This window comes from Scylla paramamosain, chromosome 41 (assembly GCF_035594125.1).
Source record: "Scylla paramamosain isolate STU-SP2022 chromosome 41, ASM3559412v1, whole genome shotgun sequence".
NCBI lineage: Eukaryota > Metazoa > Arthropoda > Malacostraca > Decapoda > Portunidae > Scylla > Scylla paramamosain.
The window spans coordinates 12,543,475-12,556,966 of NC_087191.1; the positions used below are offsets into that span (position 1 = coordinate 12,543,475).

The window sequence follows — 13,492 nt, forward strand, 5'->3', positions numbered from 1 at the left end:
ACTACTACTACTACTACTACTACTACTATCATTATCATTGCAGAGTAAACTTGTATAATCTAATCACCTTGTTATTGTACTTAGTTTTTGTGCTGAATTAACAAAACAGAAATAGTAGTAGTAATAGTAGTAGTAGTAGTAGTGGTAGTAGTAGTAGTAGTAGTATAGTAGTAACAATAATACCACCATACCTTGTTAAAGACTTCCTAACTACCAATTAATGAATCACCTGTTACCAAGCTTACCTATATAAGTGTTATTGACTCCTTATATAACCTCAGACAGACAGACAGACAGACAGACAGACAGACATAATGACAGACTGATAGATAGACAGATAGACAGATGTAGGCAGACACACACACAGAGAGAGAGAGAGAGAGAGAGAGAGAGAGAGAGAGAGACATACAATACAAAACATCACTAAATAAATAAATAAACAAAAAAATCATTACCAAACTACTATTTTTCCATTCCACGGTTCAATTGCTTCATTCACTCTGGCTCGAGGCTTCAAACTAAGGCGAAGTGAAGCACCGACGCTCTGCCCTTCTGTTAGACGCCTGGGAACCGCCGCCTCGCACGCACCTTCTGTCCTTCGTCAGTTGTAAGTGTCCGTGGTGGTGGGAGGAGGGAGGAGAGACGTGGTGCCGAGTTGACGGGGAAAGAGGTGGGATGGTGGTGCTGGTTGTGTGTGTGTGTTGTTGGTGATAATGGTAATGGTGGTTGTGTTATTGGTGGTGTTGGTTGTGATGTAATTGGTGAATAATATAATTAGGAACTGCCACGTGTAGGCCTAGTGTACTTTATATTTTTCCATAACTATTGCAAATTACATCAGGAAGCCTCGTATTCTAACCAGCAGGGCAACTGGGTAGTGAGATTTATCATTTAATAGTCCTTTAACGTTGAACCGAGTGAAGATGGTGAGAAAGCGTTTGAAGATAGTGAGAAAGCGTTTGAATGGTCTGTTGCGAAGCTTAAAATCACATAACTGTACTTTGTATTTTGTATTGTCGAATTGAGTAGTTAAGACCGTAGATTTTGTATTGTCGAATTGGGTAGTTAAGACCGTAGGGAAGATTAATGAGCCCTTAGAACCCTTCGTTTAGTGGCAGACGAGGCTTATAAACTACTTAGCCTTTAATGGCATTCGTGTCTAATTGGGTAGTTAAAATAGTGGCTTAGCGTACAGCAAGGTGAATTAAATCTTAACTACCTTTCCAATGTTAGTGTTGGATGAAGCTTGGGAACTATTTACCCCTTAATGATTCGTGTAATTGGGTAGTTAAGACAGTGGGATAGCGGATAGCAAGATGAATTAGCCCCTTCGTGTTGGATGAAGCTTAGAAACTTAACTAGCCTTTAATGACTAGTGTAATTCGGTAGTTAAGACAGTGGGATAGCGGACAGCCAGCCCCTACTAGCTTTGTTCATAGTGTGCTGGATGAGCCTTGAAAACTGTCTTTACAGGTACAATGAGTGGCAGGAAAGATTTCTCAAGTGGACGTGGTGTTTGAGTAGGGAAGGTGTTTTGAGATGGTAGAGAAGTGTTACGTGTAGTTCTTAGCCAGTATTAACTTTTCATCTCGAACGGAGCGTGGATGTGGTAGCGGAGTAGGAAAAGGTTATTGTGGTAGAGAAGTTTTACTAGATGTTTGACAATCTTTCATTTTAGGAGCAGAGAGCGATGTGGTGGCTGAACAGGGAAGGGTGACCGAGAGTAGAGAAGTTTCAGGAGCAGAGAGCGATGTGGTGGCTGAACAGGGAAGGGTGATTGAGAGTAGAGAAGTTTTACGTGTAGTTCTTAACAGCTATCTTTCACTTTAGGAGCAGAGCGATCTGGTGTGCTGGGATGCCTTGGAGAAAGGACCTCGTTAAGACCAGTGGAGTTAAGTAACCTCCTGCCGTTGTTGTCACTGCTTGTTACATTAATAAAAATGACGCTGTATCTGATTTGTCCTGTATCACAATGGAAGGGAATATTGAGGTACTTTTTGAATTTAATAGTTTCATTTAATTTCCTTCGTTGTTACATCGGAGAGCTGTAATTGACCCTGTACCTGATCTGTGTCCTTGCTTCTGTATCACAATGGAAGCAGGAGGCTAATTTGTCCTTGATTATCACAATGGATGGGAATATTGAGGTAGTTTCTGATTACTAGTTCCTTTTCTGTTAAATTTCCTATCACGTGTAAGATTTTCGTAAGGGATTTATAAGAGATCGTTTCTGGTTATCAGGTTTATTTTATTTTCTGGTTTGTCAGGTTTATTGTCTGTCCATTTGTCTATGTTCTGGTTAATTCATCTTCCTTTCATTTTTTTATTAACGTATAAATGTTACAAATATCTTCAATTTCAGAAAGACGTCAAAAGAGGGAACACTAGAGATGCATGTGGAGAATAGCGGAGACGCCTCAATGCCGCACCGTGTTGTCCTTGTACCTCTCCTGAAGACAAGACCAGAAAGGCGTGTGAAGCAAGAGCCAAGACGCCTCCAGCCTGTGTCGTGTTGTCCTCCTACCCTGCTACCACTACCCCTCCCGCGTGAACTGATGCGTCAGACTCGGTGTTTGCTGGCCGTGGTGCTGGTACATGAGCTGCTGTGTGTTCTAAGTCCTCGGACTCCCCATCTAATGACAATTATTGGTTTTATTTTATTTTTTTTTTTTTTTAATAAATTTTTTTGCTGGTGGAAGTGTGTGCTTTTTCTCCGGAGAGTCTTTTGAGTATCGTAGCCATGTGTGGAAATCGGGGATGTGGGGGTCACCAGTCGTAATAGAAATGCGCACCAAGTTAGGTTCTGAGATGAGGCGAAGGAAGGAGTAATACTTGTATAATCTAATCTATAATCACTTGTTATCGCATTTAGTCAGCTGACTTTGCTAGTCACGTCCTGCGACTCGGTTTGACAGTAAGTAAAGTTTCTGGGGTATGGAAGACTAGTACTAAAATTTCAGTCCTAAGGTCTGGAAGACTACTACTAATTTTTACTAGTCTTGTAGAAATTTTAGTCCGGACTAAGGTCTAGAAGACTTAGCCTCCGTTACACCCAGCCTCCGTTACACCCAGCCTCCGTTACACCCACTCGCACCACCTCACACCCACTCGCACCACCTCACCTCTTAGCTAGCTTCTTCCTCCCACCACACCCGTTACACCCACTCGCACCACCTCACCTCTTAGCTAGCTTCTTCCTCCCACCACACCCTTCATCCATACATTCTTCGCACCACCTCGCATAAAGGATGTTTTCATTTCACGTTTTCATTTCACCCATACACTCTCACAACACCCAACACCCTTCTCACTACTTAACACCATATACCATGACAACCCCCCCCCCCCCCTCTTCTGACACCATAATAATCCCCGCTTTATACATGCCGAATGATTCGAAGATCCCTATCCTACCTCACGAGATGGGCGTCGAATGATTCGAAGATCCCTATCCTACCTCACGAGATGGGCGTCGAAGATCCCTAACCTACCTCACGAGATGGCGTCTTGGCAAGCCATATACACTTGCCATATACATACAAATTACATAATACATGCAAAGTACAAATTACATAATACATACATACATGCATGCAAAGTACAAAATTACATAATACAAAACATACATACAAAACATACATCCAAAGTTCATACAAAATTAGAACGAGCCGAATTTAAGCGCGCGCCGAACATACAAAATTAGAAAGAGCCGAATTTAAGCGCGCCGAAAGGAACTCGACCACGTGGATGAGAATGTAAACAAACCACAAACTCCTTTGGTGAACATCATGGACCGCCCCGACAAAGTGCTAGGCTTCAAGGGTGAGTATTATTAACACTATTAACCCTATCACAATGTATTACAATGTTAGTGTTCACTGTAACACACTATAGTGTAGTGATGGACAGACCTGGTAGGCTTCCTGGCCCTTACCACCGAGGGCAGAGAGGCAGGGAAGCCGCTGCGTCACAAAAATTATACAAGGAACTACATGGTGCATAGTTCTTCCCCACCCCAAGAAAATGAGAGAATCTGAGAGCGGTCCTGTAAATGTACTAAGATTAAAGATAAAGATAAGAAAGCTGCGATTGAGGGAGAGCATTTCGTATATCTGTTACTGAAAGCTTTCCCTCCCAACACACTCTACTGGGTTCTTGTATCAGCAATTTTGTACTGATGTCCCTTTGTCTGGTCTGCCTAAAATATCACGTGGCTTTATTGTACAGCTATTATGAAAAAAAATCCCAATATTTCATAGGACCACTGCAAACCAGCTTACTATACACAGAAAAGATGCCATTATAGGGCCATTGCAAACCAGTCTACCGTACACTGAGAAAAGATGAAGTGAATCCAGTCTCTTGAATATTCCATGTGTCCCAAACCTTCAACACTTGTAGTCCATCATTACTGTTCGACTCCAGAGCAAGTATGTGCCCTGTATAGTGTGTTTTCAGAGGCATGATGCAAAATCCTCCTCCTGCTCCTTCTCTGCAGTGGTGGTGCTCAAGTTCAGCAAGGAAAGCAAGACTGGTCATCAGCTGCTGTGGAAACAACACTCAGTCCGCACCCACAGCGATGCCAAGCCAGTCAACCGCACCCTGTTTGTCGTCAATGTGCCTCCGTACTGTGACAAGGTGAGGGAGAGAGAGGGGGTGTAATTAGGTTAGGTTTGAACGGTTCTATAAGGATGGGTGAGATGGCTGGTGTGTGTGTGTGTGTGTGTGTGTGTGTGTGTGTTAAAAAGTGCTAGAGTTCATTGTTATATTTTGTTGTGAAATTAAATGCATGTTGTGTTTGAGTTGTCTAGTTTATGAAGATTATAGTAACACTAGAACTAATAATGAAAATAATCTATATCTGTCAGGCCAGCAATCCCAGACAAGGCATAAATAACAATAATAAGTAATACTACTAATAATAAATTCAGACATCATAGTTTAGATATAATTGAAGCTAAATTGAGACATTAATATTCTCTCTCTCTCTCTCTCTCTCTCTCCAGAGGGCGCTCACACACCTGTTCTCGCAATACGGCAAGGTGAGACAGGTGCACCTCCACAAGCGTCCCACCTCCGCCCCAGCCATGCGCCCCAGATACCCACACTTCTCCCGTCCTACGCCAGTCCTGGTGTGTGTGTGTCTGTGTGTGTGATAAAGAACATTAAATAGTGATAAAAGTATTAGTTTCACAAATATTCACAGCAGGTTACAACAAAATGAAGGTTCCTAATCGTACTCTGCAATTGTTCAAGACTTCTAATTGCTCTGTAAGATATATGTAAAGGCATCCAGTCCTCTTAGTATACTAAGTTATAAAGCTTTTAAATCCCTCCCTAACAAATTACAAATCATCGAACACCCTTCTAGATACTTTTAAACTTTTCCGATCCTCTTTACTATGTTACAAAAATTCTGCATTCCTCTTTTCTATATCGAGTGTCATAAATCCCTCATTCCTACATTATAAAGATTCCAAAGCAGCATTTCCTAGGTTATAAAGGCTTCAATCCTCTACGCAGGGCTTCAAGGCGGCTTATGTGGTATTCACCCAAACGTCGGCACTCAAGAAGGTCCTGGCACTTCCTGCTGGCACTGAGCTCACCCTGTCCACTGAGGAGAGGCCTGTGCTGACTGGAATACGGAGTGAGTGGGAGGAGAAGTAGGAGGAGGAGGACTAGATGATAACAGGTGGAAATAGACAAGCTTTATCATACAGGGACTGCCACGTGTAGGCCTGATGACTTAAGAATACAGGGGTTGGTGCAGGAAGTCATCAGGTCTACACGTGGTAGTCCCTCTATGAAGCATGCCTGTCTATTTCCACCTCTTGTCCACATCCCTACATTTATCTAATCTTTTAAAGCTCCCTATTGACTCAGCACTAACAGCCCCATTACTGAGTCCATTCCATTCATCCACCACTCTATTTGTGAACCAATTCCTGCCTGTGTCTTTTTTAATTCTAACTTTTTCAAGCTTCAGTCCATATTATTTCTTGTCCCCCCCCTGATTACTGACCATGAGGATTTTGCTTAGTCACCCTTGTCATGTCCCCTGTACCACTTGAAGACCTCTACCAGACCCCCTCTTAGCACACGCCTCTCTAAGGAATGTACACTTAAAAGCTTCAGTCTCGTCATTGTATTCTTTCACTCACTCTCCTCTGTAATGACTCTGACCTGCATGTATCCTTGCTGTGACACGGAGATCTCAACTGCACAGCGTATTCTAGGTGAGGTCTGACTCTCCCTGACACACCCTGACTCACCTTGGCTCCCGCAGAGTGGCAGCGGCAGTACAACGCAGGATTTGTGAAGCGGGACAGGCTGGCGGAGGAGGTGAAGAAAGTAATGAGGGATTATGACGCCAAGAAGGAGAGGGAGAGGACGGCAGGTCAACAGGAGCCGGACAGCGAAGGATGGGTGACTGTGATCTCTGAGTGAGTGACTGGAGGCGACCTAACCTAACAGTTTTATTAGTTTTTTTACATTAGGGTGTATTAGTGAGATGGGAGGGTGACAGCAGCAAGAGAGTGTTACTGTGACAAGAGTGACCTAACTTGATGTAACCTGAGCTGGGAGGTGGAAGGATGAGGTGAAGGAGGAAAGGAAAGGCATGAGAGAGGTGTTGAAAGAGACAGATTGAACTAGCAAGAAATGTTTGGACAGAGGAGGTGGGAGCTGGAGTGGAAGGACAGGGTGAAGAGAACAGAGATGGAATAGGTGGAGAAAGTTGAGGTAAGAATAGTTGTTTAGGTAAGAATAGGTGGATAGGTGGAAGATGGAAGGACTGGGTAAAGAGAACAGGTGTGGAAGAGGTGGAGAAATGTTTAGATAAGAAGAGGTGGAAGCTGCAAGGTGGAAGGATAGGGTAATGAGAACAGAGGTAGAGGTGGAGAGATAGAGAAAATGAGAAATAAATTAGATAAGAATAGGAGGATGAAAAATAAAAGCACATTACTCAAAACACACACACACACTCACTAACACACTCACTAACCCCCTTTCCCCTCCCTCTCTCTCTCTGCAGCAAGAAGAAGAAGCCACATTTGGAGAAGGTGGATGAGGTGAAGAAGAAGAAGGGAAGCAAGAAGAAGAAGCAACAGCAGCTGGTCAATTTTTACTCCTTCCAACAACGCCAGGCTAAAATGAATCGTAAGTCTCCTCCTCCTCCTCCTCCTCCTCTTCCTCCTCTATTTATTCATAATCTTCTATACCTTATTCTTTCCCTCAGTTCTCTCTCTTTCTCCTCCTATTCCACCTACTTCTGCTCTCATTGTCTGTCTTCCTCCTTTGTTCATCCTTATTTTTCTTGTTTCCTTCTTTATTTTGTCTTGATAAAGTGTGTATATTAATCTCTCTCTCTCTCTCTCTCTCTCTCTCTCTCTCTCTCTCTCTCTCTCTCTCTCTCTCTCTCTCTCTCTCTCTCTCTCTCTCTCTCTCTCTCTCTCTCTCTCTCTCTCTCTCTCTTGATATGATAAAGCATTTAATTTGATCTCTCACTCATTCACTCTCTCTCTTTCTCTCCTCTCTGCAGATCTTGCCGAGTTAAGGAAGAAATTTGAAGAGGACAAGAAGAGGATAGCACAAATGAGGAACTCCAGAAAGTTTAGACCGTACTAGTAAAGGAAGTGAGGAAGTCATTGCGTCGACCTCTCCCACTGCTATCATCAACCTTTATTACCTTCAGAGCTTAATAAACCATTCTGGCGGACTTAAAGAGCTTAATTCAGTCTTTGCTAAGTGTCAGAACTGTGTTTTTTTAAGAGACTGGTACAAAATATGAGTCTTAAAAGCTGTAGATGGTTATTTGGGAAGACTGACTGGTAGTGAAGGGGTGAAGTGCAGAATATCCAATACACACTACACCAGGAGGGGTTGAGGGGGGGTCTTTCTTCATCAACATTAGCCTCAGTTGTGTAATGTTTAGCTGCAGTGGGTAATCTAGTTCCTATCGCAGTGTCTATAAGTTCTTAAAGCCATGTTATTTGAAAATGTCTAATTTCTTCTAGCCTTTTATTTCCTCCTCCTCCTCCTCTTCCACAATATTCATCCTTATCTTCTTCTACCTCCTCCTCCTCCTCCACTTCATAATAACACTACAAAAAAAAGTCTTGAGTGACACCAAAAGAATCTGCTAAATATCTCAAAAACTTGTCAAGATATTATTTTGAAGTTTGACTAAGCAAATACCAATGTAGATCTTCAAAGTGACACCAGAAGAAACCAAATATTTTGAAAACCTGGTAAGATAAAGTTTGAGAGAGTTTGAATGCTTTTTTTTTGGCAGATTCTGGGAGTGGTCTGTTCTGTCCTTACTGCACTGGCCTCCTCGTGCATTCTTGTGTGTTTAGTCTGTTACATTCCCTGGTTAATGTTACAGTTAATTAGCTCTGTGTATCTTTATAAAGTGGTGGTTTGTAAGGCATTTCTTGGTGTGTGTGTGTGTGTGTGTGTGTGTGTGTGTGTGTGTGTGTGTGTGTGTGGTGAGATGAAAAATTATAAGGATGATGAATGAGATAATGAACACACACACACACACACACTTCCAAATACACCAATATGTCAGTGAACTACTACTACTACTACTACTACTACTACTACTACTACTACTACTACTACTACTACTACTACTACTACAATACAAAACAAAAAGAAACACAACAGGGATTCTCAAGTGCTGTATTTCTTTTCTTGACTGACAAAAATACAGACAATAACAGAACCCAAAGGAACTTACTGACTAAAAGGTAAAGAAGAGACAGAGATGATGAATAACAAAGAAATGCCACTAATACAACATACGTGGATTTTCTTTATGGGGTTCAATGTTCTAATTAGTTATTATTATTATTACAGTTCCATCTCCTTACCCTGTTTGGAAGTTAAAGGGAGTTATGTATATAAAATGAGAGAGAGAGAGAGAGAGTCATACAGGAAATTATACAAAAGATAGGGTAAATGATAAAATACAATGTAAATGAAAAAATAAATAAAAATAAGAACAAAATATGTATATAATTAAATGAAAATGCCTGATTTCTTCTGCACAAATTGTTAAAAATTTTTGGTCATAAAAAAAGTACATTACAAATTCAACAGTAATAATAATAATAATAATAATAATAATAATAATAATAATAATAATAATAATAATAATAATATACAAAGAAAATACTTGTAGAGGTGAAACTACAAGGCTACAAAAGGTTTCAACTTCATAAAAATCAGGAACATGGCAACACAGATAGAAAAAGAGGTTTGTGAAAACATGAATGGTGTGTGTGTGTGTGTGTGTGTGTGTGTGTGTGTGTGTGTGTGTGTGCATGAGAGGGGGGAATCACTACTACTGTTGAGCAATTGGCGGCTACAGGACTTCCATTGATAAAGTTTTTTTTTCTTTATGCATCTTTATTTTTTTTCATATGAATAAGAACTTAATAGGTCACTCTGTGCCTGCGCACACGCACACACACGCGCGCACGCACTCACGCACGCACGCGCGCGCGCGCACACACACACACACACACACACACACACACACACACACACAGGAGTGGTTGTAAGACTGGGTAGTTTTTTGCTGTGGGCAAGGTGTGTGTGTGTGTGTGTGTGTGTGTGTGTGTGTGTGTGTGTGTGTGTGTGTGTGTGTGTGTGTGTGTGTGTGTGTGTGTGCGCAGACACAGAGTGAACATCACAAGATTACCATCACAGATAAGACTTGGCCGAAGGGCGCGGCGCGGGGTGGCGCGGCCCGGGGCAGGACAAGCAAACATTGGCTGGCGGTACACTCCAGGGGCGTGGGGGTGTGGATGTGGGCGTGGGCGTGGGTTGATGCGCGGCATAAATATTCCCGGAGAATAAATAATGGAGCCAGCATGAGTGGCGGCAGCGGCGGCCCCTCACAGCTGCAGGAAGGTCATGAGGGAGTCGTAGATGAGGCGCGGGTCCGCCGTGCTGTCCGCCACGTAGCGCACGCCGTTCACGTCGCCCGTCTGGTGGTCCACCTCGCCGTACTCGCCGATGATCAGGCCCTCGGGGGTGCGCTCCTCGTGGCGGAAGCGCCGCACGTTATGGCTCTCCACCACATAGCCCACCGTGCTGTTTGCCGCCGCGCCCCCCGCCGCCACGCTGGCGTCCACCAGCCGCAACCCCACCGCGCCCTCCGGCGCCACGCCCTCGGGATGTACGCCCCCGGGCAGGACGCCCTGCGGCGCTACGCCCTCGGGAGCTGTGCCGAAAGGAGCCCAACCCTCGGGAGCGTGCCCGAAGGGCGCCAAGCCCTGGGGCGCCATCCCCTGCTGGGCCTCAGGGGAGCCGACATGGGGCCGCTGAGGAGCGCTGTTCTGCGCTTCAGAGCGGGTCACTGAGGCCACCACGCTCTGCTCCACCACCTCTGCCTCCCCAGCCGCAGGGGCTACTGTGGTGGTGGTGGTGGTGGTGGTGGCAGGTGTGGTAGTGGTGCTGGAGGTGGTGGTAGCAGCTGTGGTGGTGGTGGTGGTGGTGGTGATGGTGATGGTGGTGTGAGGCGCATCAGTGGTGGCAGCAGAGCGGGGGCCGAGGGTGCCCCTGTGGCCAGTGGCGGGGGCGCCGTCCCGCATCTGCACCACCAGGGGGTGGGTCAGCAGGTGGCTGGCGGGGCCAAGCTCCTCGGCGGCCTGCACGGGGCGGGCACTGCGACCCCGGTGCCTAGGCGTAGCGGCGGCGGTGGTTGTGGTAGAGGGCGCACTGGTGGTGGGGGACTCCACCCTCACCTCCACCACCACGGAGGAGGCGGAGGAGCGGCTGCGGGCGTCTCCCACCTTGTTGGCCAGGCGGGCAGGGCTCGAAGGCCGCCGCGCCCTGCCGCCGCTCTTGCCGCCTGACTTGGGCCGCATGGTGGTGTAGCGGAAGGCGCGGGGGGAGGCGGCCGGCGGCATCTTGGACGGTGGTGAGCCTGTGCTGGTGGTGGTGGCAGAAGAAGGCTCTGTGGTTGTGGTGGTAGTGGTCGATGTGGTGGAGGGAGGTGATTGTGTGGTGGTGGTTGTGGTGGTGGTGGAGGAAGGAGGCTCTGTGGTGGTGGTGGTGGTGGTTGTAGTAGATTTCTCTGTGGTGGTGGTAGAAGTGGTAGTGGAGGGAGGTGGTGGTGGCGCCTCCGTGGTGGTGGTGGAGGCGGGGTGTAGCAGACGGGTCCTCTCCCCGCGCCTGGTGGTGGGAGCAGGGATTGTGGTCGTGTCAGCATCATCGGCGTACAGATCGTAGTAGTAGTAGTCAGTCAAGTACTTGTAGTCGTCCTCGGTGAAGGTGGAATTACTGAGGGCATCCGAGAACTCACTGAGAAATGAGAACGCTGGCGAAGACTCCACCTTTCCAAGGGTCCTCTGCCCGAGCCTATTCACAGTTTCAAGATTAGACGGCAGAGACGAGGCCAAAGAACCAGATGAGGAAGAACCAGGAAGAGAAGAACCACTACTACCAGTACCCAACCTACGGGAATCCCTAGAACTTACCCTAGACGAAAAAACAGGAGAACCACCACCTTCACTCTCAGATTCTGTCCCAAATGGCTGACGAACTTAAACTTAACCTATCATTTCTGGTCTCTGCTGGCTCCCCACGCCCTTCGTCTCTTGCCAGGAGGCGTGTAGGATGCTCCAGGCCCTCGTCCGTAGCCGCTAACCACCTGCATGGTCGTCGAGAATGCGTAAAAACTCAGTGCCAAAGATAACTCCACTGTGGCCGCGCAAGGGGACACCACGGACCCCTCTCGTTCCTGCCAGCAGCAACACCACCTGGCGGGAGGAAGAGGAGTTAGAAGCTGCTTGAAAAAGGAGCGCGCAATTGAACACAAAGGAAGGCTACTCACTCACTCCACTCTCTCTCTCTCTCTCTCTCTCTCTCTCTCTCTCTCTCTCTCTCTCTCTCTCCTCTCTCTTCTCTCTCTCTCTCTCTCTCTTTCTGGCAACAGGTTGGAGCGGTGTCCCGTCCCCACAACCTTGACCTTTGCAACTCAAGGCCACAGTTGAAAGAGTAGCCAAACCCATGCTGCGGTGTGACTGTTGCTAGGATTTCTCTCTCTCTCTCTCTCTCTCTCTCTCTCTCTCTCTCTCTCTCTCTCTCTCTCTCTCTCTCTCTCTCTCTCTCTCTCTCTCTCTCGTTTTTGTTGCGTTTAGTTTTTTTTCAGTGTGTTTTGTGTGTTTTTATCTCTCTCTGCTCTCTCTCTCTCTCTCTCTCTCTCTCTCTCTCTCTCTCTCTCTCCCTCTCTTTCCAACAGGATTCGGGCTCTGCTTCACGAGACACGCAGTTAGATCGTGAGCAGATGAACCAACACACACGCGCACACACACACACACACACACACACACACACACACACACACACGTTAATAATTTTACTTTATAGATGTTATAAGTACAAGATTAACTATAAAAGAAAAAAAAAGAGGAATAACAAGAACATAACTGGATAATCAAGAACAGGAGAAGGAGGAGGAGGAGGAGACAAGATCCTCCTCCTCCTCCTCCTCCTCCTTCCTTTTCCTCCCCCCTCCTCTTCCTCCTGTTAAGGGTAATAAGGGCTTCAGGTGGAGGACAAGTGAGGGAGGAGGAGGAGGAGGAAGGAGAGAAGAGATTATATTACGTAAGGAATCTCTCTCTCTCCTCTCTCTCTCTCTCTCCTCTCTCTCTCTCTCTCTCTCTCTCTCCTCTCTCTCTCTCTCTCTCTCTCTCTCTCTCTCGAACACAAATTATATCTTTCTCTCGCCCACTCTCACTCACTGCTGGTTTTAATAGACTGTAGTGGAAATTACTGGAGTTTTCATGACTTTTGCGATAGTTTATAGAACAACAACAACAACTACTACTACTACTACTACTACTACTACTACTACTACTACTACTACCATTTCCATTACTACTACTGTTACCACCACCACCACCACCACCACTACTGCCAACGTCATAATTACAAAAATCTTCAATGTAAACTTGGAATTTCAACCGCCCCCTGCCTTCCATTCTCTTGCCCCCACCTCCCCTGTCCTCTTCCCTGCCCCCACTCCACCTCCCCCACCCCCTCCCTCCCGCGGCGTCCCCCTGGCGGTAAAAAGTTGTCAGTAACCAACCTTCACTTTTAAACCTTTCTCCGTTGTGAAAATCAAGGCAGTAACTCAACACGCACTCAGAACACTTAGAAGCCTAGCACAATGTATTTGAATATTTGGGTGTTACTTTTGAAAATTATTTAGCACTTATATATACGTTTTAGTTAGGAAATTTGTGGGTTCTTGAAAATACGTCTTGTTACTTATGAAAATTTCTTGGCACCTATAAATACGTTTAGTTAGGAAATTTGTGGGTTCTTGAAAATACGTCTTGTTACTTATGAAAATTTCTTGGCACTTATAAATACGTTTAGTTAGGAAATTTGTGGGTTCTTGAAAATACGTCCTGTTACTTTTGAAAATTTCTTGAAACTTATAAATACGTTTAGTTAGGAAATTTGTGGGTTC

The 13,492-nt window shown here is 45.5% G+C and overlaps 2 protein-coding genes across 4 annotated transcripts in view; one reads left to right on the forward strand and one right to left on the reverse strand.

Moving 5' to 3' along the window:
- Positions 1-2,759: 2,759 nt before the first annotated feature.
- Positions 2,760-8,640, forward strand: LOC135093058 (ribosomal RNA-processing protein 7 homolog A-like). 2 transcript variants are annotated; one of them, XM_063991932.1, is made up of 7 exons: positions 2,760-2,914; positions 4,499-4,638; positions 5,007-5,132; positions 5,524-5,647; positions 6,287-6,443; positions 7,034-7,158; positions 7,541-8,640. In XM_063991932.1, coding segments are annotated over exons 1-7 (759 nt in total). In that variant the 5' UTR covers positions 2,760-2,913; the 3' UTR covers positions 7,627-8,640. The 2 variants fall into 2 exon arrangements, with proteins under 2 accessions (XP_063848002.1, XP_063848001.1); XM_063991931.1 differs by lacking the exon at positions 2,760-2,914 and adding an exon at positions 3,666-3,822.
- Positions 8,641-8,669: 29 nt separating this feature from the next.
- Positions 8,670-13,492, reverse strand: part of LOC135093056 (uncharacterized) — a 16,669-nt gene continuing 11,846 nt past the window's right edge. For both annotated transcript variants that reach the window (XM_063991927.1, XM_063991928.1), the window contains one exon: positions 8,670-11,774. In XM_063991927.1, coding sequence (XP_063847997.1) covers positions 9,906-10,922 — 1,017 coding nt within the window. In that variant the 5' untranslated portion in view covers positions 10,923-11,774 and the 3' untranslated portion in view covers positions 8,670-9,905. The remainder of the gene's footprint in view (positions 11,775-13,492) is intronic.